We start from the raw sequence: 27,867 nt of genomic DNA on the forward strand, positions 1-27,867 counted from the left end.
AAAGTAAAGGTTTCATTGTATTTTGGAGCCCAGCTGTTGTTCTTCGACTTGGTGGCGTACTTTCTCTTCTTGTCGCTGAGGTGAGGGCCGATGATGTAGACCTCCACAAATGGCCGGAATATTCCCTGTGTCTGCCACCTCAGGTCATTGGCAGCCACCACTGAGAGAGAGAGAGATGGAGAGAGAGGAAGTGAAAGGACAGACAGTGGGAAGGTGTGGGTGAGAGAGAGACAGAGAGAAAGATTCATGTGGAGAAAATGTGTGAAAAGGGAAAAAAAAGTGTGAGTGAAGAGAAAATTCAGAACAAGAAAATACTGGCTCTCCATCATGTCTCTTATTCAGTTCCCTGTTAAGATAGTGAAAGGGGGAGAGTTGGGATTTTATTTCATTACAAAGTCATATTTGTCTTTGGCAGCTGAAAAGCCGATCACCATTTAACTAACTATTTGACTTCTAAAACCAACTGGCTGCTCCAGTGATGACTTAGGTGTGATGTATTGAAGGTGAATACTTACGCAAACATTTTATATTGGTAATGAATGCAGATCACTTTGTCTTTTTCTGTTGATCAGTGTCAAAAAAGAAGCCACATTAAATCTACTTTGATCAAATAAAACTTGACATTATCAAAGGGGGATGAGTACTTTTTGTAGGTTTTGAAAAGTAGTAGTAGTAACTGTCTTTAAAGGTAGAAAATAATATTCACTGAGCTTTCTCTTCATGAAACTATTCAAAAAATGATTAAAGCTGGGTGGTGACTAGTTTGTCTGACTGATCGTTTGACACCCAAATCAAGGTCTACATGCTAGCTTTTTCTACAGCTTTCAACCTCATCACATGCTCCTCATCAGTGGATCGAGTTTGAACTATTTCGAGTGTCAAGAATAAACTCTCCTGCTTATTGATCCGTGGCTTGATTTCCACAGGAGAAAACAAGAAAGAAAACCTTTCCATTACCTTTCACTGTGACCTTGTGCTCTCCGGTGTTTGGGTGAGTGAAAATCTCCACATGGATGGACACCTCTCCCACGGCATCGTCCACCCCAGCACCTGACAGGACAGACAGAGAGTGAGGGGCACGTTAATGCCTTTGAATTTGAAAACATTGGACTCCTCCATGCTCCTATCGCAGACCAAACACTCACACAAACCACTGTGCACTCTGTTCCAAATTTTCCCCCTCCTTGTGAAAGGTTACAGACCAATTCTATTTCAATTTTATAAACTGAACATTGAAATGGATCTGGCTCTAACCTTTTGGATATCACACAAGGCAAACACATCTTAATGCTAAACTAATCACTATGTAACAGGAGGACTTCAAATAAGGCATAGAGATCTGCATGTGCATTTGTTGTGGTCTGGAAGTGGACAGTCAGACAAAGCTGCTATGAGTGGGCGTAAGTGTTTTAATATAGGTAGCACTGTCATTCTCTGAAATGCAGTAAAGCATCTCACAACAACTCTATCATTAGGTACAAAAATATGTTTATATTTATTAATATTTTTGTACCTATTGACCAGAAATATCTGTATCTGCATTATCATTAGGACTGACTGAACAGCCTTTGTAGAGATTCAGCAATTGAGAGGTAATAATTTGGATCCAGTGAGGACAGTAATTTGTGCCCACTCATAGAGCAAGGCGTCTGTTAGGATGCATGGTGATTAGTAAGAGGCAGAGAAGAAGACAGGAGAGAAGCTGGAGAAGGTCAACTGACAGTGTTTCCCCCCCGACGTAGATCGGGTCAGGACATGCTCAGATGGATCGAGACAGGTGGACACACCCATTCCTTGGTAAAGACTTTTACCCAAGCATGGTAAGAGGAGGGACGAGAAAGAGGAAGGAGCTTACGGAGAGAGAAGCAGTTCAGCTGCTCAGATCCGTCTGTGACGGATGGCACTACTGATGACCCAACTCCCTGAATAAAGCTGTACTGTGTAAAGAGGCAGTGAATTATGTGATTGTGTAAATTAACTATTGCTGTTTTATCTACATTGGACATTACTGCATTTCCAAAGAGAAAATGAAAGTCCAAGGAATGTTGCACAGGTTGTAAAACCAAATTGATGATTTGTGATTGGGAGTCAAATTTTACTTAAAATATTCTAATTAAGATAACAAGGATTGCAAATGGTTAAAGTCAGAGGTTTCTTACCAAATGGATTTGAGCCCCTCATCCAAGATAACAACTCTGGACCTGGGCCCAAGTTCAGGTCTTGGGGTCTTTGGCTCCATACTTGTAGCTATAAGACTATTTTAGGGTAAAGATGACAGTGATGGCTCCATTCAGGCTTCACTTCTTTTGTCTGGGAGGGAGATGGCGGACAAATCTGGTTTTGGGCTGCATGTGAACAAGTGGTTGAGATCCATATACAATTCCAGAAGGATACGGTGACAGATGGACATTCATTTTCAATGTTTTAATTAGTGTCCTCACTCCGTCAACGGTATCTTTGTGGCGACGACCAGCAGCCTGTGTGTGTGTGTTTTCAATCAGCTGCCCACTAAACAAGGTGTCTGTGGGAGTTAGACGGCAGAGTGTTCCTGGCATGCAGCTCTCTGCATCTCTCCAGGGAGCATTATGGGATTGTTGGTCTCGCTGCCAATAGGACCAAAGAGAACAGCAGTCATCCATCTGGCCTTGTCTACTCTGTGGAGGACGTCCATGAAAGATGAAAAAGAAACTTTGCTGGCTAGGAGGCAGGGAGATGTTGCCATGATAACGCAGGCTTTTCTTCTTTAATCAACACTGCAATCAGAGGTGCAAATTTTGTACCATATTGCAAATCTTTACCAGAATAGCCATTAAATCTCATAACTTGTACTGTGACTGTGCCAAAGCATCACCCGAGCTCACGGCATATTCACAAATGACGGTTGATGGTTTCAATAGCAAATAATGCAGCTCACAGCCTGCAGCATGTAAGAGCCATTACGGATCAGCAGCAGTTGAGTTCATAAGAATAAATTCCACTGAGCTTTCGTTCAGTCGTCCTGCTCTAATCGTCTACTCTAATATGTTTGGAAGCACTATCCAGTGAAATCTGCTTGGCGGGAAGTTAATTTGCATCCTTGTTACAGTTAAGGTCATCTAGCAGCTGGCGGGAAGGCTAAAGATTTTTTGTTTTCTATATATACCTCCACTGTGGAAGGAAAGAAAGACCATAAGAATTTGAATTTCATAAGCAACTAGATACATAATTGTGAAAGTTTTTCACTACTGAAAACTTACTGTTGACATTTAAATAACACTGAGTGGATAGTAATTAAATGTTTTACTTTGAAAGTTTCTAGTTATTATATCTTTGCTTCCATACTTTCCTCCTTGGCTTCTGCCCATAGGAAAATAGCAGTTATGTGATATATAGTCTCTCTGGAACCTTAACCATTTTACATGAGAGGACTCCATTTATCTGAGAGGACTGTCAGGGTGCCGGAGTTTGTACAGCATCAATTGTATTGAGACAGTGAAGCGAAGTCAGTGCACAAACACCGAGTTAGCTGAATGCATACAGCTCCTGCATCATCCTGCGTCAGTGTTTGTGAGCAAGAGTCAGATCTTTTAAAAACTAACCTAAAGTGACAGAAATCAGACCACCTGACCTGTGAGACTGTTTCTGATTGGCTCAATCTGTGGAGGGGGGATGAGTTGGGCACCCTTTCTCATCATTGCTGTAGGGAGGGCCATGCTGCACGTGGGAGCTGTGTGTGTGTGTGTGTGTGTGTTTGTATGTGTCCGCCTCTGTCCATGTTTGTGTGCGATGATAGAGCAGGCAAGGACAGGGAGCCCTCCCAGACAAAATGAGCCAACAGCCATCATCATCTTCACAATAATCCCAGTTTTCTTCATCAGCGTCTTTCATTTCAAACACAGTGGGAGGGGTGATAATGTGGGGGAAAAGGATTTACTCTGTTTTTCTCGCTGAAGACAAACAGTATACTGAAACACTGTGCTTCTGCTTCAACAACCCTAAGGACAGTCTCAGCCCACGCGTGCACACCCACACACACCCACACACACACACACACACACACACACAGCCCTCGGGCCTCTCACGGTGTCATCATGCTGGATCAGGATTCCTCTGCACTTTAATGCATTTCTCTTCTATTTGTCTGATGTCATGCTTTAGTGTCTGCTCATACATACAGTCTATGGCGTATGTATTCAGCGCAGTTCGGGACATACAGACATCAGTGTGTACATTACATGCATGAATGCATAACGTCTATGTTCTCGTTGTTGTGGTGGGCACGTACAATATGTGTGTGTGCAAATATGCAGAGATAGAGAGAAAAAAGACAGGAAGTATGTCCAATCTGAACATTGCATTTATCTGTTGGGATGACTTTGAGCAGGCAGGGGAGTTTCAGGATGCACATGGGGGGTGTAGGGTGGAAGGTGGAGGGAGTTGGGCTTTGGTCTGTAGGATTTCTGGTAGTCCTGGATGTCTCAGGCCCTGAGCCTGAGTGCCACATACCCTTGTCTGGGTAAACATCCTCACTAGTGGTGAACCTCACCCCCTTCCCGCCGAACACTGGCCCACAGACGGGACAGAAGGAGGGAGTAGACAGAGAAAGGAAAAACACGTAGAAATATGAGGTTTGCAGAGGTTGAATTTAAGAATTACAAAGTAGCAAAACAGACCAACATGTATGAGTCTTGTCCCTAAAGATGGGAGAGATCCTAATTTTTATCATATCAGCCCTTTTTTAAAATCCTTCTGATCTGCTGTGCCCACACAAAACTACTGCTGTAAAATGTACTTATGTATGCTCCAAGAACCATGCGACATTTTGCTAATTAACTATCATCCACTAAAATGGCATTCCTATCAGCGGTGCTCAGGGACAATGTGTCAGCATCAGCGCTTCCACAGAGATGATGACTGCTATGTAGCCATCTGACGGTGGGATAGAGGCTGAGCAGCAGAATCAAAGAGCGAGAGAAAAGAGGGGGTGGATATTTATTTTTTTCATTGTAAATAGCTGTCAGATCATGTAAAAAATAATCTCTGTGTTTCCAGAGGCTGGCTACCAGTAGACTCAGCATTTCAGAGTAGAGAGAAAATATTGTGCGGCTACAGCTACTTCATGCTCTACAAAGCATGTGAGGTATTTTCAAGATATAGAGCTCAGCAAAACCCTAACATCAACATTCTCAGAGAGAGTAAAGCAAAAAAAACAAAAACATGGATACAATGATCTCAAAAAGAGAATTAAGTAACATTAGAAATGAACTTTCAATACTGGAAATAAAGAGAATCAAAAGTCTCCCAAAGACAGAGAAAGGGAAGAGTGTCACAGAGAGTAAAGACCATTTGGTTACCTTGTGCGTTCTGTGACTGGACAAAGGTCCTAATGAGTTTGTCCGTAGCCTGCGTGTAGAGAGACAGGGCGTAGTGGAGAGACTGGAGGTCAGGACTCTTCTCCAGGAAAGTCTTCTTCAGACCGACACCACCAGCATGGAAATATTGCTAACATACACATAGACAAAACAGAGGCCAGCTTTTTACTTACTTCCCAATGTGAAAGATTCTTGAAGAAGAAAATGCAACTTTGTTCTTATAAGAAAAAATGGGTTAGGGTTATTAGTTAATTATAATGGATTATAATTATTAACAAAAATGCCAAACATTAATGGTTCATGGTTCTACAATGTGGGAATTAGCTGATTTTCCTTCTCTTACATTACAGTAAATTAAATATTCTTGGGTTTTGGACATTTTATAACTTCACCTTGGGCTCTAGGAGATTATTATGGGCATTTTTCACTGTTTTCATATGTTTTATGTTTATGTTTAATGATTCATCACATAAAGGGGTAATATGTAGTTTTCAGCGGCCACTAGTGGTATGGTTTGAAGATGTTTTATTTTTTATTTAACCTTTATTTAACCAGATAATCTCATTGAGATTTAAAACCTCTTTCTCAAGATAGATAGAAAATAGCAGCATATTGACAGTTACAAATACGAACACCAAGCACACACAGTCTCCTCCTGGTTTTCCATGAAAAACAGGCTCTGTTTCTAAAATAAAATCCTATTTTTAGTTTGAGCTTTTGTACTAGTTTATCAATGTGCAATTTAAAAGAGAGCTGATCATCAATTAATATACCCAAATATTTGGACAATTGGAGTTGTTTGATCTGCTCACCATTTATTGTAAAAATACTTGGAAGACTGTCCAGAGACTTTGAAATTTTGAAAAAATTATAATCTTAGTTTCCTCAACATTCAAAACTGGCTTAAGCTGATACAGTTGTACCTGAACAATGTTAAAAGCAGATTGTAAATAAGAAAAAGCTTGATATAAAGTAGCAGCCTTACAATAAATAACTGTATCATCAGCATAAAAATGGAAATGAGCCTGCGGGATGTCTTGACCCAAGTTGTTGATATAAATATTAAATACAATTGGACCCAAGACTGATCCTTGCGGTACACCACTAGATACATTCAGTGCCGTTGATTTGAGGTTGTCAAAATAAACACACTGAGTTCTGTCTGCCAAATAGTTGGTCCAGTCGACAGTATGGTCAGAAAAACCAATGACCGTAGCATTTCCAGTAAAATGCAACGATCAACTCTATGAAATGCTTTTGATAAATCTATAAAAAGAGCTACACAGGTGTTCTTGCAGTACATTGCTTCAATAATATCATTAATGACCTTCATTGTAGTAGTAGTACTGTGCTGCCTTCAAATCCCAGACTGTAAGTCAGACAAAATATGTTGGAAACCAAATAGTCCTTTAACTGATCACCAACCAGTGTTTCTAAAACTTTAGCTAAAACTGGTAACTTGGAAATCAGTCTATAATTATCCAAAAGTGAGGAATCACCTCCCTTTAAAAGAGGGTTTACATAGGCTGATTTCCAAATTATTGGAATCTCATTGTTGACCAGAGTGATGTTGAAAATGATTGAAATTGGTTTAGCAATAAAATCAGCAGCTATTTGCAAAAAATGAGGCTCTAGACTATCAGGACCAGGAGATTTACTGGGGTCCAAAGCAATGAGATCTGTCTGCACATGTGCGACAGAGGAAGGCGTTCGGCCTCTTTACTCGCCATAGATTTCAGGGGCAGTCCTGAAGAATTTAAGCAGTTTGTCACGGTTGAATTACTTGCAAGGAGCTGGCGTAAAAACAAGGAACCAGCTTCCACAAAGTGCTTATTAAAACACTCCAGCATTGCAGACTTTTCTGATATGACAGCTTTGTCATTGATAATACATGGAGGTAATTAATTATGAGAATTTAAAGTGCCAACTGATTTCAGTGCTTTCCAGAATTTCCGGGGATTGTTTAGGTTTTCTGTGGCAGCTGCTAAATAAAAATCTGATTTAGCCTTTTTAAGAAAAAAGGTGCAGAAATTGCGCAGCTGTCTAAAACGGAGCCAGTCTGAATCTGTCCCAGAGTGCCTGGCTTTAGCCCAGGCTTGGTTTCTCTACCAAAGAAGATTAGCCTGCTGCAGGGTAAACCATGCGTTATCCCGTCCCTTTACTCTTAACCTCTGGAAGGGAGAATGCTTGTCCACAATTCTAATAAAACCATCATAAAAAAAATTCCAAGCTGTTTGGACCCCTAATAACAAAACTAAAACTTCCACTCCAATCATTCAGTGTTCACACTACCAAACAAAGTGCGTGCTGTCATGCGTGCTGACATCTTTGGTTGAATTGAAGATTGCAACCAGGTGTGTGCTCGTGCACGTGCTCGGCTTAAACTCATGAGCGAGCATAATCCGAAACACAACTGCTTTCATACAGAGACCCTGCAATAAACGTGGAAACACCGGCATGCGGCTGTGGCTTTTCTCCAGACATGCTCAGACTCTTGTTACTTCAACGTTCCCGGCTCAGAGGCAGATCAACACCAGCTCCGTACCTTTCATTCAGCACAGCGAGCCGGCATATTGACACAATAACATGCTGAAAACTCAGGTAAACTGCAAAGTTACAGCAATATTTTTATCAGCTTGAGGTTGACCAATCCATGCTCGTTACATGACAACGTTACACTGACTGCATTTAGCCGACATGATACATCAGTGTTAGCTAGGCTAGCTGCTTTTCGGTAACTAACATTATTTGCTTATTTCACCGGAGGCTCAGCAATGATAGCACAGCTAACTTACATGTATTGGATGATAACGAAACAGTTAGTGAACTAGACTGAATATTATAAATTAGATTGTTGACACACTTTATAACAGTTAGACCGCAGTAATTAACTTTACTGTGATATTAGCAGATGGGTCTTTCTCTGTGTTGTTGTCACCTTTTTGTTGCATTATTGTATATCATGTGGGTCACGTAAGTTACAGTGACTGAGAGGTGGAGAAGCTGTGTACTTGAATATTGGTAAAACAACATTAAGTCTAAATTGAAGGTTACGAAGCAACGATACCTGGCTTCCCCTGATTTGCATCACTATAAAGTTAGGCTAGGCTCCACATTTACTTTGTACTCTTACATCATTTCTTGCAGGATAAAATCAAAACTTTGACACAATACCGGGGGTACACAGGATAGTTAAATGGGTTGTGTTAGTTGGTGAAGAAATGTAGAAAGCCATAATGTTACAACTATAGTAGGCTATAGTGTACTGGACAACATTAGCAACTGGTGAGCATTAGTTGGTGCGCTAACAATCAGCCTTTCTTATGGTGACTGTTTTCACCCGACATAATCTGATTCTTGTGTGGTCTCATGGGCTTCTGCACATAAAACTTTACTGTTGTTTTTTATCCTTATGTGGAGTTTGTGTTGGTAAAAGAGATGCTTTTTGATTTAAATGTCCACTTTAAAAATGTCTTATTCACAATTAATAACTGTTAATTGCTTTCTTTACCTATTTTTTTTTAACTTTCTGGTCCAATCTCTGGGTTTTAAGCTTGTTTGGTCTTGACTTGAAAAATAGGTGCAAGTGGCAAACATTCACTTACACGTCTCGATTCCACAGTCATCAATGATTTTATTTTTAGTAGTATTTTTAAATGTTTTTCAATAAATGTTTCGCCAAGTATATCACTTGTATTCCTACACACACACACACACACACACACACATATATATATATATATATATATATATATATATGAAAGAACGGTGATTCTAAATTGAGTTTTCTATAACTTAAATTAATAAATCTCTCTTTAATGACAAAAAGAAAGCCCAATGTCTTACAAGTTGGGCTATTATACACCACGTCCTTGTAGACCACATCTAGAATGCAAATTTGACTTGTATAACCAAAGCATATACTGTAATTTACTGTAATTTTCACTGTCATTCTGGTTCATTGTCAACGTTCAATGTTGCTCCTAACAGTGAAAGTCTGTTACCTTGATGGTGTCCAGGGCCAGTTCTATCACAGCGCACTGCTTAGGTGTGAGTGCTTTGGCCTCCTCACGAACCATGTGCTCCTGAAAAGGACAACAATAGAAGCACAGACCAAAATGACGGTCCATTAATAGGTCCAGTGTCATATTTTCTAAGCAATTAGTCTTGATCTGAAGCACTGATCCCAGGCCCAGAACACAATGGTGTAAAAACATATTGCACCTTGAGCTTGGACAGCTGTCCCAGCTCCTTGGCAGCATTAAAGATGAGCTGAGTGCCCTGGAAGAGACAGAAAGAGAGGAAGATAGAGAAAGACAGAAGGAGAGAGAAGAGTCGTGTTATTATCATGACAATGCAGGGAAGCAGTAAACGGCTTAGTGTCACACAGAGGACAGCGACGTTTCTGACACACACATTCATAAACAGTCACTCTAAGCCGCTTTACAGATGTCAAGGTACTTTTTCCTTCAAGTGCTGTTATCACACTTATCTGTGTTTTATCCATTCCAAAACATTACACTCGGCTCTGCTGCACAAATCCACACACACACACACACACACACACACACACACACACACATTTCAGTACGAAGAGAAGGGAAAGTGGCTCAGCTCGTAGTGAGGGCAAGAGAAAGAAGACATACTCATGCACTCATAAACACACACGTGCAGGTTCACACATTACACACACGTAGCAGCTATGCAGTTGCACTGTGGTGTACGCAGGTATTTACTGGAAGTCCAGCTTAATGCATACTCTGGTAAGAGAATACATCATCATATTTCTAACTTCTGCTGACTGCACCTTTAAATCCAATCTTTGGTTACAGCCCTAGACATGAAATATGCTTTTATTACATACTGTGTGGGGCTAGAACCTATTGAAGCTTTAATAATCTTATAAACATCATCACAAGAATGCCAGAAAATGAAACCAAACACATACATGAGTTTCTGCGCATAACAGATTTGTTATATTAGAAAATGTACAATAGGGTGCACTCTTTAGTGCACTCTTTAAACTGTGATGTGTCTAATCATTTAAGCTGTGCAGGTAAGCAGTGCCTGAGACAGGTTCATGTGAGAGTAATCCAGCCACCCTCCACTCCTACACTATGTTAAACTGATGAAAAATAAGGTAGACATACATGTGCCTTTTGTTGCAGGGGCGGCAGTGAGGAAAATAAATATTCTGACCCTATGAGCAGACTGTTGCAGCTACAATTCACCCTAAACCACAAGTCAGAGTGCCAACCATCACTCGCTTGCAGCTTTGCCTCATGAAGCTCTGTCACTTGGACTTGCATTGGTACTTCCAGCTGAACCACACCCTATTTTTACTTCTGTGTTGCAGCGATGTAGATAGCAATTTTTTACCCAATATAAAACCCAAGTGAAATAAAGTATCGACTGAACTCCTCAACTTATGGTTTGTGGTGCATTTGAGCTGCAAATGTTTGCATGTTGATTAGAGCGTATGACCTGTGGTGAGGCAGGGAGTGCAGGCATCTACTGCTACAGCATTTCATAGTGGGATATCCACAGCATATAAACAGCACTACAGAGGAATGTTGTGTAAAAACAAAAGTGAAAAATCAATATTTCCACTGCTTTGTTTGACTGGCGAGCTGAGGGAGAGAGACGGAGACACGGAGATAAGACATAGAGGAGAGAGACAAGACACATTGATCTAAAGGGGTTTAGTTCTTACATCACTGTGAGAAGCACTCTTCAGCCTCCCCTGGAAAGAGAGCATGTGGTTAATACTTCAAGCAGTGGCCAGTCCCTGCAGTCTGACTTCACTCTCATTGGCTACATGACAATATGCAATCAGAAGTGCATATGTTGCTTTGTTAAAATGAAAAAAAATGAAAAGATTGTGGATACTTGTCACTGCCAGATATGTCACCTCCTTTCAGTTGGCCAATTAGCTTACCCTCCAAAATTAACAACATATTGTGTGCCTTACCACAAAACAAAGAAAACATAGTTTACCAATTGTCAATTTAACATTTACATCTTTGTGTAAATTAAACAAACGAGATATAACATGCTAATTAGCGAATTTGTCGGTTGGTTTTTGAACTTTGGAGTGAGCCGGGCTGCTGTTTTCCACCACTTCCAGCCTAAGCTAAAATAACCAACGAACGGCTCCATACTTGACGTACGAGAGTGAGAGTGGTATCAATCTTCTTCTCTAACTCATGATAAGAAAGCAAATAAGTGAATTTCCTAAAATGTCAAACTATTCCCTTAAAATTTTAAAAGATAAACCTCAAAAAATCAGAAACAAAAGGTCAGAATTCATAACTGTTGCTCTCACTGGTGGAATTACTATATGATCATTTTGAAATTTGTTGTAATATATATCTATATTGTATAGAGTTAACTGTCCGACAGTAGTTAGTACAGTACTTTACTTTTGATACTTTAAGTAAATTTTTACTGATAATTTTACTTAAGATAAGCACCATTTTTAGAACAGGAATTTTACTTGTAATGGATTATTCTTGCAGTGTGGTATCGCTTCTTTTACTTAAGTAAAGGAACTGAATACTTCCTCCACCACTGGTTACACTAACAATAAACAAGCGCAGCCAATTACATGGACTGAGAAACACACATCAATTCTGTTCATTAGAAGAAAAAAAACCCACATCACTACCTGTGATGACACTACAATTTTTTGCCTGTATACTATCAAGTACACCATGGATCAGAATAGACATTTCTAAAAGGTATTATGTGAAACTAGATGCTTCGTTATATTCTGTAGGACTCAGTTATGACACTGGTTATTAAGGTTCATAGTTCACAATGTAAAAGTCATCACATACAGTAGATCTTTATGAAATTAAGAGAGTTGTTTTTTGCATAGCACATTGAATGCACCCCTTTTGACCAACATCAGTTCAAACCAGTAACATCTTTTAGAAAAAGCCGTTCTGTGCATCAGGACCAGTGACATAATACCAGCATTACAATCATCTTAGTAACAACAGAACATGAAATCAAACCAGGACAGACCAACATGACAGGTCTGCAGAGACATACAGTACAGTACAGTGTTGTACAGTATACTGAGAGAAGACTGCAGTGTTGAAATAGATCAGATGCAAGCAACAAACCCACAGTGGTCGGTGGGGTGGGGGGTGGGGGGGGGGCAGGACACAGTTCAAACAGGTGGAAAGGTAGGGGTTGGGGTGGGGGGGTCTGGAAGTGGGGCAGGACACCAGATACCAAGCCACCGAGAGATCGGAGTCACCCCACCAGAGTCCCAGTATAAGGACACAATGCATGAGAAGAAACAACACCAGGCGCAAGAGAGGAGTACCACTTCCTGTTTGAGGAGAGTGTTCAGGACAAAGAGACAGCAGAAGAGGGGAGCATTGATTGGTGGAGATTGTTGAGGGGGTGTGGGACCTATAAGAACCAGTCAGGAATGCACCATGCTACTGTCTTCTCAAAAGAGAGACAGTGTTGGAGGAGAGAAAAGAGAAGAAGAAGAAGAAGAAGAGAACAGAAGAATAACAACATAAGAACAGAAGGAAAAAAAGAAGAAATGAAAGAGAGATGGGACAGATCTGAGAGATGAGACTGTGAGAAGGAGAGGGTCTGATGTGGGGTAAAAAACAGGGGAAGATCGCAGCCACATATAGCAGAGAACCAACCACCGTGGACGGACAGACAGACACACACGCAGGAGTGCTGTACTTACAATCATCTGTGGAGGGAGAGCGGTGGGAGCAGGATGTAATAGTAATCACAACAACAACAACCAGAGAGAAGGGTCAGTTAAGCTGCAAAGAGCCCCACATCAATAAAAAAACAAAACAAAATCACAAGTTTGGGCCCCATGGCTGGAGGGATGTGTACCAATTGATTTCTGTCTAAAGCCTGAACTAAGTACAGGTGGAAAAGTGAGAGGGGCCAGTGAATAAGTAACTTTACTACTATGACATTTCTCAATACATAGCAAATACGTGTTTTAGCTTTTAACAGCAATTTCAAATGAAAAATAGTGATTCTAGAGATGATCATGTGGCATTGCACACATTCACTGCTCACACTCTCCTATTTTTGCTCCTATCTTTTTTGTTTTGATTGGATAAACCCAATTAAACAGGGGCTAACTGCAGAGCTATGGCTACTGAGGCTGAACCAGTAGTGTTGATACTGGCTAGCACTGTACACGGTAACCAGAGATGAATTATCACCATATTAACAGTGATATGAGGCTCTTTAGTTAATAACCAAACACAAATAGGAACACATATATCCAAAACAAAAGAAAACAAGAGGCTGCTTTCCAAAATGTATGATTCTTTTTGGAAGTGGGCCAGATCCTTTGGGCAAAAATGTTCTGCCACTCTGTTGTGAGTTACTCATAAATCGGGAATCTCTCCAAATAGTTGTTGGCTGACATGCTGGAGAGCAGCCATGAGCTGGTGTTAGAATGATATGGTGCACTCCTTCCCCCCCTATTTTTTTAAGGGTTTCATCTTGATTGTTTGGATAAATGAAGGCACCGGGGGGTGGTGTTAAATATAATGTGTGTAGGGGTTAAGAAGTCGATAAGGATGCCGTGTAGATGTGATGCAAAAGCAGATTAATCTTCTTCTGTTTATAAGAGTGCCATCTTGAATCACAACACACACAAAATGTCTGCCTTTGTATTCCACTTCCTTATTCTCCACCTCCTCCTCCTTTTTCTTTTGATGCTGCATTGGCAGTCGGAGGTGTGTGAATTTGTGGGTGTATGTGTGTTACATGTTTTGTACATCATTTTGCTGCTATCTGCCTTATTGATGTGGTCATCATCAGAACATTTCAAATATCTGTATGTCTAGAAAACTTTATGCTTACCTAGTGATGTGTATGTGTGTCGCTTAGCATTATTATTGTGTCTATTTGTACGTAGGCCTCCGCACGTGCAATCGTGGGCTGTGAGCGCTCTCACCGTTTGGTCTGTGAGTGGCGGCAGAACGATGGTCTTCTCCATGGTGTTCATCACCAGCTTCCACAGCTCCTTCAACACACGTTTCAGCACAGTCTTCTCACAGATCTTAGCAAACAAAGTCAGGCTGGCGGGAGGGGGAGACAGGAGAAAGGAAGGGGAGATGAGTAATCAGCAGTACAAGGAAGCAAACACTGTTTTTCTGAAGAAAGAAATGGATGAAAGAGAACAGGAGATTGAACAAAAAAAGGGGCTTCGCAGAAAAGCACAAAATTATTTATTCACCTAGAGTCAAACAAACTCATAGATGCCTTTCTTAACCTTTGTTATGTATAAAAATTTTAAACATCTGTGTATGGATTACTGATCAAACTACTCCTGAGGTGCAACTTAACCTCACACACATCTACACATTGACCTAAACTATGATAACTAGACAATTCAACATACCTTCAGAGACAAAAACAGGCACCCATGATTTTGTCAAACCCCAGGTAAGAAGGTAAAATAATGAATTGGCCTGAAAGCTGAACCATCCCTTTTAGACTCCACTAAAATGTTTCTAGACTGCCTCACTTGCTGTCCAGGAACTCCATGATGGGTTGCAGGACGTTGTCAGCATCCTGTGCCACGCTGCTGGCATTTCCCACATTTGAGGTTCCCTTCACCTGAGCCAAGATGTCTCCCATCTGCTTCACATTCTCCTCTATATGAGGTTGGAAACTACAGAGGAAAAGTGTTTAGTGAAGTCTGCAGTCTCTCTAGTTACACATCGCAATAATGTCGGACTTATGGGTGAATGAGTGTGTTTCTACCTGACAGAAAAGACCCTGCTGAGATCGTCCATGACATTGTTGAGCTTAACCTGCAGATCTTTCAGGATATCGCTGGCCTCCACACACAGCTAAAGTACATACACGGAAACATTATTTGAACATGGCCACTGTGACCAGATACTAACGTGCGCACACAAAACTAAGCTAGTGAACAATACCGGTTGGGAGCTGGAACTCGAGAGGGGACAGATAAAGAGAATCACTCACATCTTTTCCACCCATGGCTTCAAACATCTTCTCCAGCTGAACTCTCAGCTGCTGGATATTGTTGATCAGGATGCAGGGCTTAGGACAGAAAGATGTCTGTTTGAAACAATCAGAGCTCACCAAAACATTTACAAATGGATCAGCATATTTGTTGGTGTAGGACACAAAGAAACCATTCTCACAACAGCCGTAAATATATATATATATATATATGACAGCACTGAAAGAAATGACACTTTGCTACAATGTAAAGTAGTGAGTGTACAGCTTGTATAACAGTGTAAATTTGCTGTCCCCTCAAAATAACACACCGCACAGCCATTAATGTCTAAACCGCTGACAACAAAAGCGAGTACACCCCTAAGTGAAAATGTCCCAATTCCCTCCTGTCCTGACTAAAACAACAAATCCGAACACCTAAAACAGAGAAGTTTGAAAACGCTGCAGACCCCGTTTTCGTTTTAAAACTCCAGGGAAGCATATTAGTGTGGACAAGTGAAAATGATTCCCAGTTTTCTGCAGCCACAGTCGCTTTGGATTCCACCTTGGTCCATGCAAAAAACCTCTCTGGTGTGCTTATTCGCCATTGGTATTCTTCTTTCGTCTGTAGTAGTAGGCTACTCTCTTCTTTCGAATCTTCTTCAACTACGGAGTAAACAATCTGCTTTCTCTTTACAATGGCACACGCATGCCCAGCGTAAGTGAATGGTCACTAGATGTGCATTTCAGTTGTTTTAATATAGAGTAAGATCAATTCTGATATGCAGCTATAACGCTGGTGTGGAAGAAGATCGTTTTCGTTTTAAAACTCCATTTTAAAATAAAAACATAGTGTGGATTATAGCCATAATTAACAAGTTTACGAGCAAGTAAAAAACAACAGTATTAATTTGAAACTAATATGCATTGTTTAAAACATTTTTTTTGTAGAACTGACCGTCTCTTCTAAGAAAATCCATATGGGTTAAGTTAAGTCTTCGACCACTTACCACTTTCTCCATGGTGACATAGTTAGCAAACAACTTGGAGATGATATCAGCGTAGGACAGAAGTACATTACTGATGGTCTGGAGAGAGAAACATGGAAGAGCAACAGGTCATCAATCATTGCGGGGTTAATTGTAGTTCAGTTTCTGAAGCGAAAAATTATTTTGTCACCTGAATTAAACTCGACTTTTAAAGACTCATTTGTTGTATACAGGGTGTAGACAGTGTGATTTGACTGCAAAAAGAAAGTTTACTGAATCTACCTTAGCAAACCGCTTCATATAATGTCCTACGATCTGTGGATCCGGGCACTCTAGCTTCCTGATGATCTCAAAGCTCTGGTTGAGCTGGGAAAAGACGTCCACCACCGAGCAGGAGAACAAAGCGTGTTCTGATGTGACCTGGAACTGTAGGGCAGAAAATGTGTGTGAGAAGATTAAAAACTGGGAAGAAAATAATGTGAAAAATGTGATTAGGGGTCAGTAGCTGTGAAGCTGTGATTCAAGGAAGATGTCACCTCTGGGCACATAAGACCATATAGACGGATCATTAGATGCTATATTAAACTGGACCTTTGATATCTTTCACCACGTGTACAGAACCTCAGACCCTTTACAGCCATACTGCCATCCTGTCTGTCTCCTTGGAAGTGGCAGCTGGTTAGCGCCTGGTCCCTAATTGGCTAGAGGTGAGTGCGTATGTGCTCCTCCGAGGAGTCTGGGTAATGAAGCTTGAGGACAGCTTTCCTAACTCTGGAATTAATTCACACTATCCTGTTGTCATAGAGTTATCCTCCTCCGTGAGTACATACAGGTCTCAACCATGATTCCTCGCTTTATACTTTGAAGCACATTGACTGAAACATCCTTTTAGCCCAAACACACTTTCTGCTTTGAGTTCACGTTTGTGCTTTTGTGTTCTTGCTGCTGTTTTTGTTGCCTTTGAAGAGTGCAGGAGAGACAGGGGGGAAGTGTGGGAGGCAGAGCGGGAGGGACAGTGAAACTTGTGGCTGATAACTTTTAGTGTGACAGAGGAAGTACAATGGATGGATTACAGTAATTCTGCTTGAACAACAACAGCGACTCAGCATTTCCAGGGGAGTGAAGGGGAGATAAGGAGAAGGAGAGCTGGAAAGTGTTACCCCATCTTTTTTGTCTCTCTCCAAAGCACCATGCAGAAAGTCCCGAGACACTTCCTCGTTTTCGTCCAGCCACTGAATGACAAATGGCTCAAACCACCTGTGGAGAGCAGAAAAGATGTTTGTAATTACAAACTAGGAGCCCAGAATTACACAAGACGAGGATTTTTTTTGCCTTATTTTTATTTTCTGTTCTGATGTTGCAAAACAGTGATGGGCCAAGTTGCTACTCACGCAGGATATTCGGGCACCCTGCTCTTGAAGAAGGGCAGGTCTTTACAGTACTCGTTGTACAGCCACTTGACCTTGAAGTGGAGGTTCATGTAATCTGCACTCTTGCACAATCGATTTTTTTCGTGTTCTGAGAGAAAGAATAAAGTGAAAAAATGCATATTGACTAAAAAAGCAAATATCTCTCCTGGTTTTTAAGCTACGTCCACCCACAATTACTACAGATTTACTTTGCATACAGAAGCACTGACTCAGAGTCAAACTCACATTCACAGGAACCTAATGGATAGAGTATAATTAATGGTTTCATCTCACAATCGCGTTTTATGTAGTTGTCATAACCTAGCTCAAGACCAAATATTAAAATATTAACCAATCATGTTGGATGACTTTTCAGGCTTTGCATAATTTCGAATATATATTGTAATACACATGCTTATTAAAGTCATCCAATACCTTCAGCTGGTCAGGCTAACACATTTTAGGATGTTCGCTTGCTACTGATCCTCTATTTGAAACATTCCTACCGCGTTTCATCCAAATTGATGAATGCAATTAAAACAACCTAGTTCTCCTACCATATTTTTATAATAAAAGGAGAGTTCAACTCTCTAAAAATCGTTATGAGATACAGCTAAACTTCTTCATACAGTGTTTTGTGTCTGCGTGTATTTGGTCATTAATGCCAATATGTGTTTGAACCACAAAATCACAGTTAGCGGTTCCATTTAGCTAACGAGTCTGCAGTGCTTTGACTGTCAGCTGAAAGGCTCAGTCTATCACTGACTTGCACTCACCCTCCATTGCATACTTCATATCCTGAGCAAACAGGTTCCACATGACTTCAGCACTGATTTTACCCACGTTGAGTTCCTGGGGAAATCTTGATGGAGGAGAGACGGAGAAAGACTTACGGTATATGCACTTAGAGAGAGAAAGTATATGAAATTGAGCCAGCAGATAACAGCATGTACTTTTAGAGTACTAAGAGAAATGGTGGAGAAGACATAGGCTAAATAGTGTAAAATTGAAACGAAGAGAATACATAGATGAAAGGGGCATATACGAAGAGTAGAGAAACATACTGGTTGAGGCAGGGAGTGTAGGAATTCTTGTCCTCCTCAATAATGGAGACAATAAGTGTGATGAGTTTGGACCAAAAATCCAGATTCTTGATACTGGGTCCCTGCTCCTCTGGTGGCACGGCACCCTGTTTGGCCTAGAAAAGCAGAGACACAACTAGAGTCACAATAAAACTCTACACAGACTTTTTGGAGGGGTTTAGCCTGCTGATCAGTTTGTTCAGTACAAGAAGGGAAGACTGGCACCTCTGGCAACAACTGTCAACCTGCAGAGTCAGCAGGTCATTGTAATCTGCTGAGAACTGAAGCAATGTTTTTTGAACAATTTCCTCCTCATCATATTATAACGTTTAGGCACACTTCACACACCACACTTCTATTCAAATGTTGGATAAGATATTGAATCTTCTGAAATGCAGTGTAGTTATTTGTTGTTTATTGTTGAGACAGATCTTGAATGTGTTAATTCAATAACTCAAATACATTAAACATTTGCTGATCAAATGGCTTTAAACAGACTCAGGATGTTAAAACTGTCCGGACGACTTCTTTAAAATAACTGAAGATGTGCTGGAAGAAAAAAAAAAAAACTAAGCCGAGCTCGGCAGGGACTGAAGAGGGAAGAATGAACTAGCAAAGATTTCAACAAAATCTAGCAACGTCCCTCAGTATGAAATGTTTTATTCAAGGGAAAAATGCTTATTTGAAATTCATGAGGGAGTCTGAATTGGGCTGGCATTTTAATGAGGACCGAAAGCAAGTTCTAGAAATCCCTGTTGAAATCGGATGCAAGAGTGACGGATGGAAGAGCCTGGCCTACCCAGACCGAGAGGATGATGGGGACTCACCACACACACACACACACACACACACACACACACAAGTGTCACAGTGCATTTTGCACAACACTGATGATGATACAGAAATCAAGGAAAGAAGGAGCACTAATAACATTGAAAAATGATTTTGCACAATGAAAATATTATTAATAATATTTTTAGTCAAGCAATCTGATTAATCAAGCACCAGTCAAGGACTGTAATGATACTTCATGAAGAAAACTGCTTGCCAAGTTTAAAATGATTAGTTAGTCAACTCTGAGTTTAGAGTTAGGCAGTGATTTATCCTGTTTGGCAAGGAAAAAGATAACTACATCAATCATTGGACATCAGTGACAACATTTTTTAAAGTAAACTTCAATACTTTTTAGCTCTGACAAACCTGGCAAACCCAGGAAAAAAAACGACTGTGGCAGTCTGCCTACAAGAGTTAGAGATGGAACAACACGTCTTCATTGTAGAAAGAGATAAGGATGCCGTAAGAATTAAAATCTATTTTAATTTAATAGATAAGAATTTCATCTATTTTAACAATTTTTTTCGGAAAACCTGTTGCACATAACATTTGTCGTCTCTTATGCTCTTATGCTTAGAACTATTATACTCTCAAGACCTTTGGCAATACTGTGCCGAATCATGGTCAAGCCAATAAATCAAACTGAAATTTGAACATTTTGAGATGGAGAAGAGAAAGAGCGGGGAGAGAGACATTCACTCACACCTACACAGATATTCATTAAATTGCTGCTTCTTACCGGGTCTGTCTGATACTCGCGGCTGTACAGCTCATGACAGTTATTGAAGATATACTCGTAGGTGGAGTTGAGACAGGCTTTGACACAATCCTTCACAACCTGACTGGCTCTGGGTGGAGACTGAAGCTCTTGGACCTGAACACAAACACACACACACAAAAGAGAGTGAACATTTAAACTAGGCAAGTGCATGAATTGACATTAATCAAATTATAGCGTTTCAGAATTGTCTTCATGTTCATCACAATTACACGATTCTTCCCTAGTATTCAATACGAAGTCAATTTTAAGATGAATATTTTTATATATTTAAAAATATATTATTCTGCTTTTCATATAAAAGATTTTTAAAAATACATGGCACCTTCATTCTGAAGAAGGTGATACTGGTGAGGAGGTCCACTGTGGACTTGAGGTCCTGCAGCCTCTCGGGACTGCTGGCAGGGAAGTTGTTCTGCAGTCAGATGGAAAATAAAAATACAGTGAGGCACAACACATCCATCTTGGTCATGTGTGTGTGTGTGTCTTTGTGTCTGTGGGCAGCATCCAGCGTGGCAACACAATTTTGTGTGGGTGTGCAGTTTCCTGAATGTGTCCGTGCATGTTTCACAGGCACACAGGCATCTGTCACTCCAATTAACAAATCCACCTGCTATGATTTACTGTGTCTCACAAAGAGAAGGATGAGAAGAAAGAAAAGCACAGGACGAAAGGGTTAACGGAACAGAGGTGGGTTAATGTTCTACCAAGCAGTTTGACTATCCAGCCACTATTAGTTGTCATCTATTGTAAAGTTTTCAAAGATAATATGATTGATGATGGTGACGCTATGAGTGCAAACAGCAAGATGGAGAGCAATCTTACTCGGTACATGGACAGGTCAATCCTCAGAGAGTTGTGAAGCTGGTCTAGAAGCTTGACAAATCGCTCTTTCTGTGGGCATTACAATACACATGATCACAGATTTTAACATTAACAAACGTATAACAGACACACCACACTGCTTAATATATAAAGGGCCAGCCATTCAGCACCAGGATTACTAATAAGCATATACATAGTAAAAAAGGAAATTATGATAGCAAAAAAGGAAAAGAAAAACTTTTACTTTTAGTTTACAAAGCAAAGACACACTTCTGTGTTTTCCTTTTTATGGAAATATAATATTTAGTTTTTTTCCCCGACATGTCTTTTCACCTAGATTTAATGAATATAACTGTGGCATCTGTTGCATTTATTGATTATTGCTCAATGTTTCTGCAGTGACTCACCCCAAAGTTAGAAGCAGCAAAGCGGTCAGAGGCAGAGACATTGTTCGTTGCCTGGGTGGTGTGAGCGTAGTAGGCATTGATGTTAGCCAATAGGGTACTCATCACTGCAGGCACACCTGGGCACATGTACTTAGATGACAGGCATGCAAAGTGACTGCAAAAGAAGGACAGACATGTAAGCAAACACAGAAACTTTACACAGAGCTTGATGCATGAAAACAACCAACAATACACATAAGCACACAGGGTCTTTTTTTATTCTGAAGTCAGGCTTTCAGACGGTAACATACGTCATGGCCTGGTAGATGGACTCCACTCCATAACGCATGGCAAACTCATCTACAATCTCCTGGGGAGTCTCCTCAAAATAGACTTTCCATGCATCATCCCCTTTGGCATCAGGGATCTTCACCACACCGTTGTTCTGGATATCTGTCACATAGTGGAAGAGGTTCTGCAGAGAGGAACAAAAGGGAAGAGTTAGAGAGAGAAGTGAAGGTGGTGAATAGAAAACCGAGAGTGAGAGAAAATACAGAAAGGAAGGCAAAGAAAGAAACAAAAAGAGAAATGACAAAAACAAAAACAGAGACTGTAAGTTCAAAAGAAAGCTACTGAAAAGTGGTCAACGGCTATTAAGAGCTTTGTCATGTTTAGGGATATAGGTGTGTTTAGGGTAGCCATGACCATTAAGATAGCCCATAAAGAGTGTTTGAGCATGGTTGCTTGACTGTTTGTCACTACAAGTTAGCATGCTCAAAGGACTGTTCCTTAATTCAAGTCATGACGAAACGGGGCTGAGCATTCGTACATCTCTCAGTGGAAATAAAAGTTTCTATATGTTTCATTGTACAAAAACAGCGCTGATTACAAGATCTGTTTATCTTAAAATGGCTGTGCTAAACGATTAGTCGTTAAACTACATTATGAGGCCAACACAAAGTGCTGTCTTGACAACTCAACCATAAAGCAATATGCTGCTGTAAAACATTCTGACTTGGCTATTTGGTTTATGTCCACTTATATGCAACAATAGCATTGGCCATTTGTCTGTTAAGGTTCAGCTAATATACTCCTTTGAGTAATGGGCCTACTAATGACTCCATACAAGGCTGAGATTGGTCTACAATCAATCAGCACAGAACCAGAGTTGAAATGTGTCTGATGTCTGGAAGTGGTATTTATCTTATGAGAGCAAAGCAAACTTCACGGAGTATTAACTTAAGTTTAATTTGGAATGGATCCATTATGAAACTGAACACCAGTCAACAGAGGTGGTCATCGTTTTACAAGTCCCAAGTCGAGTCCCAAGTCCAGACCGATCATGAGTAGCAAGTCCGAGTCAAGTCTCAAGTCAAGGACAAGCAAGTCCAAGTCAAGTCCAAGTCAAGTCCAAGTCTTAAACTTTGAGTTTCGAGTCCTAAAAAAGCTAGTTAAAACTTAAAAATAAAACAATGTATTGAATGAAGCATTAGCCAGTACAGAAACAAGGCAGAGGTGAAGTTGAACAAATTTCATGAATTAAATTAAATGTTCATGTAGGGCTGCTAATTATTTTGGTCAAAATTGAGATCACAATTATTTAACAGGATGACTCATTGCCTTAGGAAACATTAAAATATTGAAATGTAATACTTTCTTTTTAAAAACTAGGCTACTATATATGGATTAGCCTACTCCAAAATCACAAATAGCCCATGAAATAAGAAACAATAATCCAATATATAAGTTAATTATTAACTTTAAGCAGCATCTAGAGTGCAAGAGGACGGCAGCAGCACAGTTTCCCCGATGTTGACAGCTTTGGGTGACGGATGAGTCACTGAGGGGGCTCTGTGTGTGTGTGTAGGTGTACGTGTGTGTGAGTGTGAATGTGTGTGTGTGTGTGTGTGTGTGTGTGTGTGTCTGTACAGAACAGGTGGCAGGTGAACTACTCGAGTTGATGAAGTTACGTTACAGAACGCTGAAATAAAACCGTGTTTTGTCGGGAGATGCAGTGACAGAAACCAGCGGTGAGAAAACTCTAAATCGCTATGACGTTAATAGACGCAGACACCGTGGATATTATACAAGCACCGATCGGGTAAAGCAACACTGAACACACCTTTTAGACGGGGACGAGAGCCTCAGCCGTAAAGGAAGGGGGTGCGCTGGGTTTATAAAGCAAAACAAGTGTCGTTGTGAAACAGCACCCGGCGCTATTATCGTTTTATCTTAATTAACTTGTTTTGAGAATTGGTGGAAGCAGCTTCACGCAACAGCTGCAGCAGTCTCTACACTGTTTCTGTGAGGTGGAGGAATTTAAAAAGTTGTGTGGCGCTGCGTCAGGCACCCAGCTGTTGTGCATGCAATAGCCTATGCGTAAAATTCCTCCAGCCAGAGGGAACGATCACGAACCGTTCACAGCACGATGGTAGGCCTACTAGGTACACAACCCATTGCTACACAACCCATTGTAGGTACAGGAGAGGGAGTGGGTCGCTGGGGCGTACAGGGACAGGAGATCGCGGAGCGGCCGGCAGCGTTTCGGACGTTCGGTGATTGTTCCCTCTTGCTGGAGGAAGCCACACGCTCCAGTCTAATTGAGCACCGCGCTATGTTGATGCGCCGCGCAGTTTTTTATATCACAATTTATATTCGGGCATGGGGAGTGTCAAGTCAGCTCAAGTAAAAAGGCTCAAGTCCAAGTGTAGTCACGAGTCATTGCTGTTCAAGTCAAAGTCGAGTCTTCTTTGATTTTGTCAAGTCCAGTCTAAAGTCATAATTTTTGTGACTCAGTCTGACTCGAGTCCATAACTCTGACGGTCAAGTAAATTAACCTGTTTGGCATGACTCATTAGGATGACCTTGCATGGAGATACACACAGATGCACAGACACACACAATAGTGTAAAAGGTACTATAAACCTAAAAACAGATTCCCGCATTCAAATGTTTTATTTTAATGCACAATCTGCACACTGGCTGCTGATTGGGCCTTTAAGTAAAAGCACAGGAATATGTTTCAGCTGTAAAATATTAAAATTGAAAGTACAGTCCCTTTCAACGGGAAAATGTATAAACGCATCAACTTGTTTTAGTGTTGTAATGTTTTTGGTGGCCCGGATATATGCTTTCTTTGGCTTGTTTTTAATTTTGCAAAAAATCCGCCCCTCACATAAGTGTTACGGAGGAAAAATTACAATATTTCCAAAGATGTAGTAGTGGTCAAACATAAAACACCAGTAATTCAAAACAGTATTTAAGTACAGTTCTTGAATACATGTCTTTTGTTACTGTTCAAACAGACACACACACACACACACACACACACACACACACACATTGAGCTTACTTCATGCAAACAGGTGTATTGAACGTGATAGGGGGCGACCGTCTCCTCTCCTTTGATCTCTACATTAATGTGCATGCGGATAGCTCCGGACACAGCTGATTTGTCTGTGCGCTTGTCTGTGAAGAGCACAAGACATACAGCAGTTAACGAACTGAAAAAATCTCCACCAGAGGTTAGGTCAGTCATATTAACTGCAAAGTGAGGTGAACTGATGACGGTAGAAAGAAGCTGTTGTATCAATACAGTATAAGTGACGTGGATTATCATTTCAGCAGACACAATGGGATTCAACTGACCCAGGTTGTACCAGACGTCCATCTCTCCGCTCAAAGTGCGCACCTCGATGATAGTTTGACCGAGGAAGTCATCTGACTCCCGCTTGAACTTCTGCTTCACACGAGACTTTATGTCGTCGTCCTCATCCCACACTCGCACCTTGATGCGGTCTGAGGAGTTGTGACATTCACTGAACAGACAGAACCAGAGTCAGCCGCTGCTACCAAATATAGTAGTTACTTTGACAGTTGGCCAAGAGGACCAGATTAATTACCATCATGACTCATTAAATATCAAAAGTGCAAACAAAACAAATGTAAATATATTTTCTTTAATAAACAGAAAGCAGGTAGAAATGTTTAACTGCACCAGTGCCACAACTAAAGCTAGAAGGTTTGACATATGTGTATATATATATATATATATATATATATATATATATATATATATATATATATATATATATAATATTCATAATCTATTATTCTTTTAAGCTTCTCTAGTGTTCTGTCTTTTCTATCATCATAAATTGAAAATGAAATTTGTTCAGCCAAAACAAGCAATTTGACCTTGGGCTCTGAGACTTCATGATTAGCATTTTCTTCTAATGGCATTGCTTTGGCTAAAATATAAATGTTAAAAATTACCAACATATTACTTAGTAATGAAAACAATCATTATTTGGAGCCTAACTCAACCCTAACTCAAATTTCACATTTCCAAGAGTGTCTTGACTCACAAATTAAATGTCTCCTCCCAGACAGGGTTGAGGTTGCCGTAGATGGTCTTGGTCCTCTTTTTGGTCTTTCCCACCTGGACGGTGACATAAGGGTCACTGGAACCAGTTTTATCCTTGGCTTGTAGACCCTGGGCACACAGCACTAGGAAGAAGGAACAGAATGGCAAGCTGGTCAGCCACTGTGTGTGTTGTGTGTGTGTGCATTTGGATGCAAACAGATGCCTCTTAAATCACCTGACCTTCTGCTCTACTGCCCCACAAACACCACCTGTGCTCTCTTCATACAAACGGCAGCTTGTCTCTTTTTTATAGACACAAACACCTGACATGTGCTGTCTCCTCTGCCTTTGATGATGACAGCGCTGGCCAAATCTGTTCAAAGCTACTATATTGTTCTATCTTGACTCCACTCTCACCTGTGATACTGATCTTGGCCGACCATTTAGAGGTGCCATCGAGCACGCTCTGTTTGATCTGCTTCATGTGAGTGACGTGGGTGGCCTTGACGATGGCGAACACCTCCTGAATGAGTTCGAAGATCTCAGGTTTGTTCCTCTCGCGGATCTTCATGCGGTCTTTAAGAACCATGATGATGTTCTGGGTACGGTCCTCCGCACCATGTTTGGAGCTCTTCTCTGCTGCTCCTGGTTAGCGTAAAAAAGAAGACGAAAATGATTAGATGTATAAAAGCAATTACAATTCGTATCATATCAGAGGTGTTCAATATAAGATGGCTTATGCTTGCCATACAGTCATTAATGGTAACAAAAGTAGAGCATGGACAATACATTTCTACAATATTTTGTTATAGGAATATATGAAACTAACATGCCAATTTATTTTACAAAACAGACAAGATTTCATTCATGAAATATAGCCAGGGTTTTCATCACCTACACCGTCAGGTGATGAAAACCCTGGCTATATTTCATGAATGAGAGGCAGACACATAGAGATGGAAACGAGAGGTGGATGACAACAAAAGACAAATGGCTTTTAATATCCTCTCAAGAAAACAAGGCAAATAAGAAAGGGGGGTGAGAGAAGAAAGAGGAGGACTCTGTTCTTGGCATTGACAAATAGAGAAAAGAGGAAATAAATGGACTAGGTAGTTCACTGTAAAAGCAGCCCTAACGCAGCAAGAAGTCTAAAACATAAAGTCAGCAAATGGTTATTAGGCTCCAGTGAATATTTTATACTATATTTTAGCATCCTTTGTCACTGTAAATACAATGTGGGCATAAGCTGCGCCTCCTATATATCCCAGAATGTTATTATTATGAGTTAGATGAGAAGATCAGTACCACTCTTGTATCTGTGCTGTCAATATGACACCAGCCTGACTGTTTGAAGGTAACAAAATCTGCCTATTAGCACCAAAAAACCCTCACAAATCAACACGCTATATCTCATTTGTCTAAACCTTACAACAACATTCAAAGCATATGTTTGTTGTGTGTTACATGTTCCCCTTGTTTCCAGTTTTTGTGCTTTAAGCTAAGCTAACTGTCTCCTGGCTATTGCCCTGTATTTAACATACAGACATGAGAGTGGTGTCATTGCTAGATTTAAATTACAGCATCGTATTTTCAATCCAGTTTTCAGGATTAATGTTTTGCGACATTTCACTTACTTTGCAGACAATCAGCATTGAGTAGATCTTGGCACTTCTCGTGGCATTTGACCCCACACTCTGTACAGCGCATGCCCTGGCGAGCAATACCCCACAGCAGTCCCTCACACTCATAGCAGTAAGTAGGCGTGGTGGCTGTCCACACTTCGAAATTGTGTGGGGTGGTGCAGGAGATGGGGTAAATGAGGGCCTGGAGGGTCTTCTTGTAGACATGACTCTTCTACGAGGATAA

General features: G+C 40.6%; 1 protein-coding gene across 3 annotated transcripts in view; it reads right to left on the minus strand.

Moving 5' to 3' along the window:
* Nucleotides 1-27,867, minus strand: part of unc13a (unc-13 homolog A (C. elegans)) — a 34,791-nt gene that overhangs the window by 3,711 nt on the left and 3,213 nt on the right. For 2 of the 3 annotated variants that reach the window (XM_046049380.1, XM_046049379.1), the window contains 25 exons: nucleotides 27,636-27,855; nucleotides 26,419-26,646; nucleotides 26,003-26,144; nucleotides 25,284-25,453; nucleotides 24,988-25,103; nucleotides 21,947-22,110; nucleotides 21,657-21,810; nucleotides 21,250-21,318; nucleotides 20,750-20,839; nucleotides 20,386-20,520; nucleotides 18,795-18,928; nucleotides 18,507-18,592; nucleotides 17,713-17,839; nucleotides 17,482-17,578; nucleotides 16,604-16,747; nucleotides 16,343-16,420; nucleotides 15,354-15,431; nucleotides 15,126-15,214; nucleotides 14,887-15,033; nucleotides 14,314-14,437; nucleotides 9,576-9,632; nucleotides 9,356-9,436; nucleotides 5,334-5,481; nucleotides 958-1,050; nucleotides 1-160 (listed from right to left, as the gene is read on the minus strand). In XM_046049380.1, the coding sequence (XP_045905336.1) occupies nucleotides 1-160; nucleotides 958-1,050; nucleotides 5,334-5,481; nucleotides 9,356-9,436; nucleotides 9,576-9,632; nucleotides 14,314-14,437; nucleotides 14,887-15,033; nucleotides 15,126-15,214; nucleotides 15,354-15,431; nucleotides 16,343-16,420; nucleotides 16,604-16,747; nucleotides 17,482-17,578; nucleotides 17,713-17,839; nucleotides 18,507-18,592; nucleotides 18,795-18,928; nucleotides 20,386-20,520; nucleotides 20,750-20,839; nucleotides 21,250-21,318; nucleotides 21,657-21,810; nucleotides 21,947-22,110; nucleotides 24,988-25,103; nucleotides 25,284-25,453; nucleotides 26,003-26,144; nucleotides 26,419-26,646; nucleotides 27,636-27,855 (3,131 nt within the window). Of the gene's footprint in view, nucleotides 161-957; nucleotides 1,051-5,333; nucleotides 5,482-9,355; nucleotides 9,437-9,575; nucleotides 9,633-11,064; nucleotides 11,095-14,313; nucleotides 14,438-14,886; nucleotides 15,034-15,125; nucleotides 15,215-15,353; nucleotides 15,432-16,342; nucleotides 16,421-16,603; nucleotides 16,748-17,481; nucleotides 17,579-17,712; nucleotides 17,840-18,506; nucleotides 18,593-18,794; nucleotides 18,929-20,385; nucleotides 20,521-20,749; nucleotides 20,840-21,249; nucleotides 21,319-21,656; nucleotides 21,811-21,946; nucleotides 22,111-24,987; nucleotides 25,104-25,283; nucleotides 25,454-26,002; nucleotides 26,145-26,418; nucleotides 26,647-27,635; nucleotides 27,856-27,867 lie in introns of all 3 variants that reach the window. The other variant, XM_046049378.1, reaches the window with a different exon arrangement.

The sequence above is a fragment of the Micropterus dolomieu genome, linkage group LG05 (genome assembly GCF_021292245.1).
Source record: "Micropterus dolomieu isolate WLL.071019.BEF.003 ecotype Adirondacks linkage group LG05, ASM2129224v1, whole genome shotgun sequence".
Classification (NCBI taxonomy): Eukaryota; Metazoa; Chordata; class Actinopteri; order Centrarchiformes; family Centrarchidae; genus Micropterus; species Micropterus dolomieu.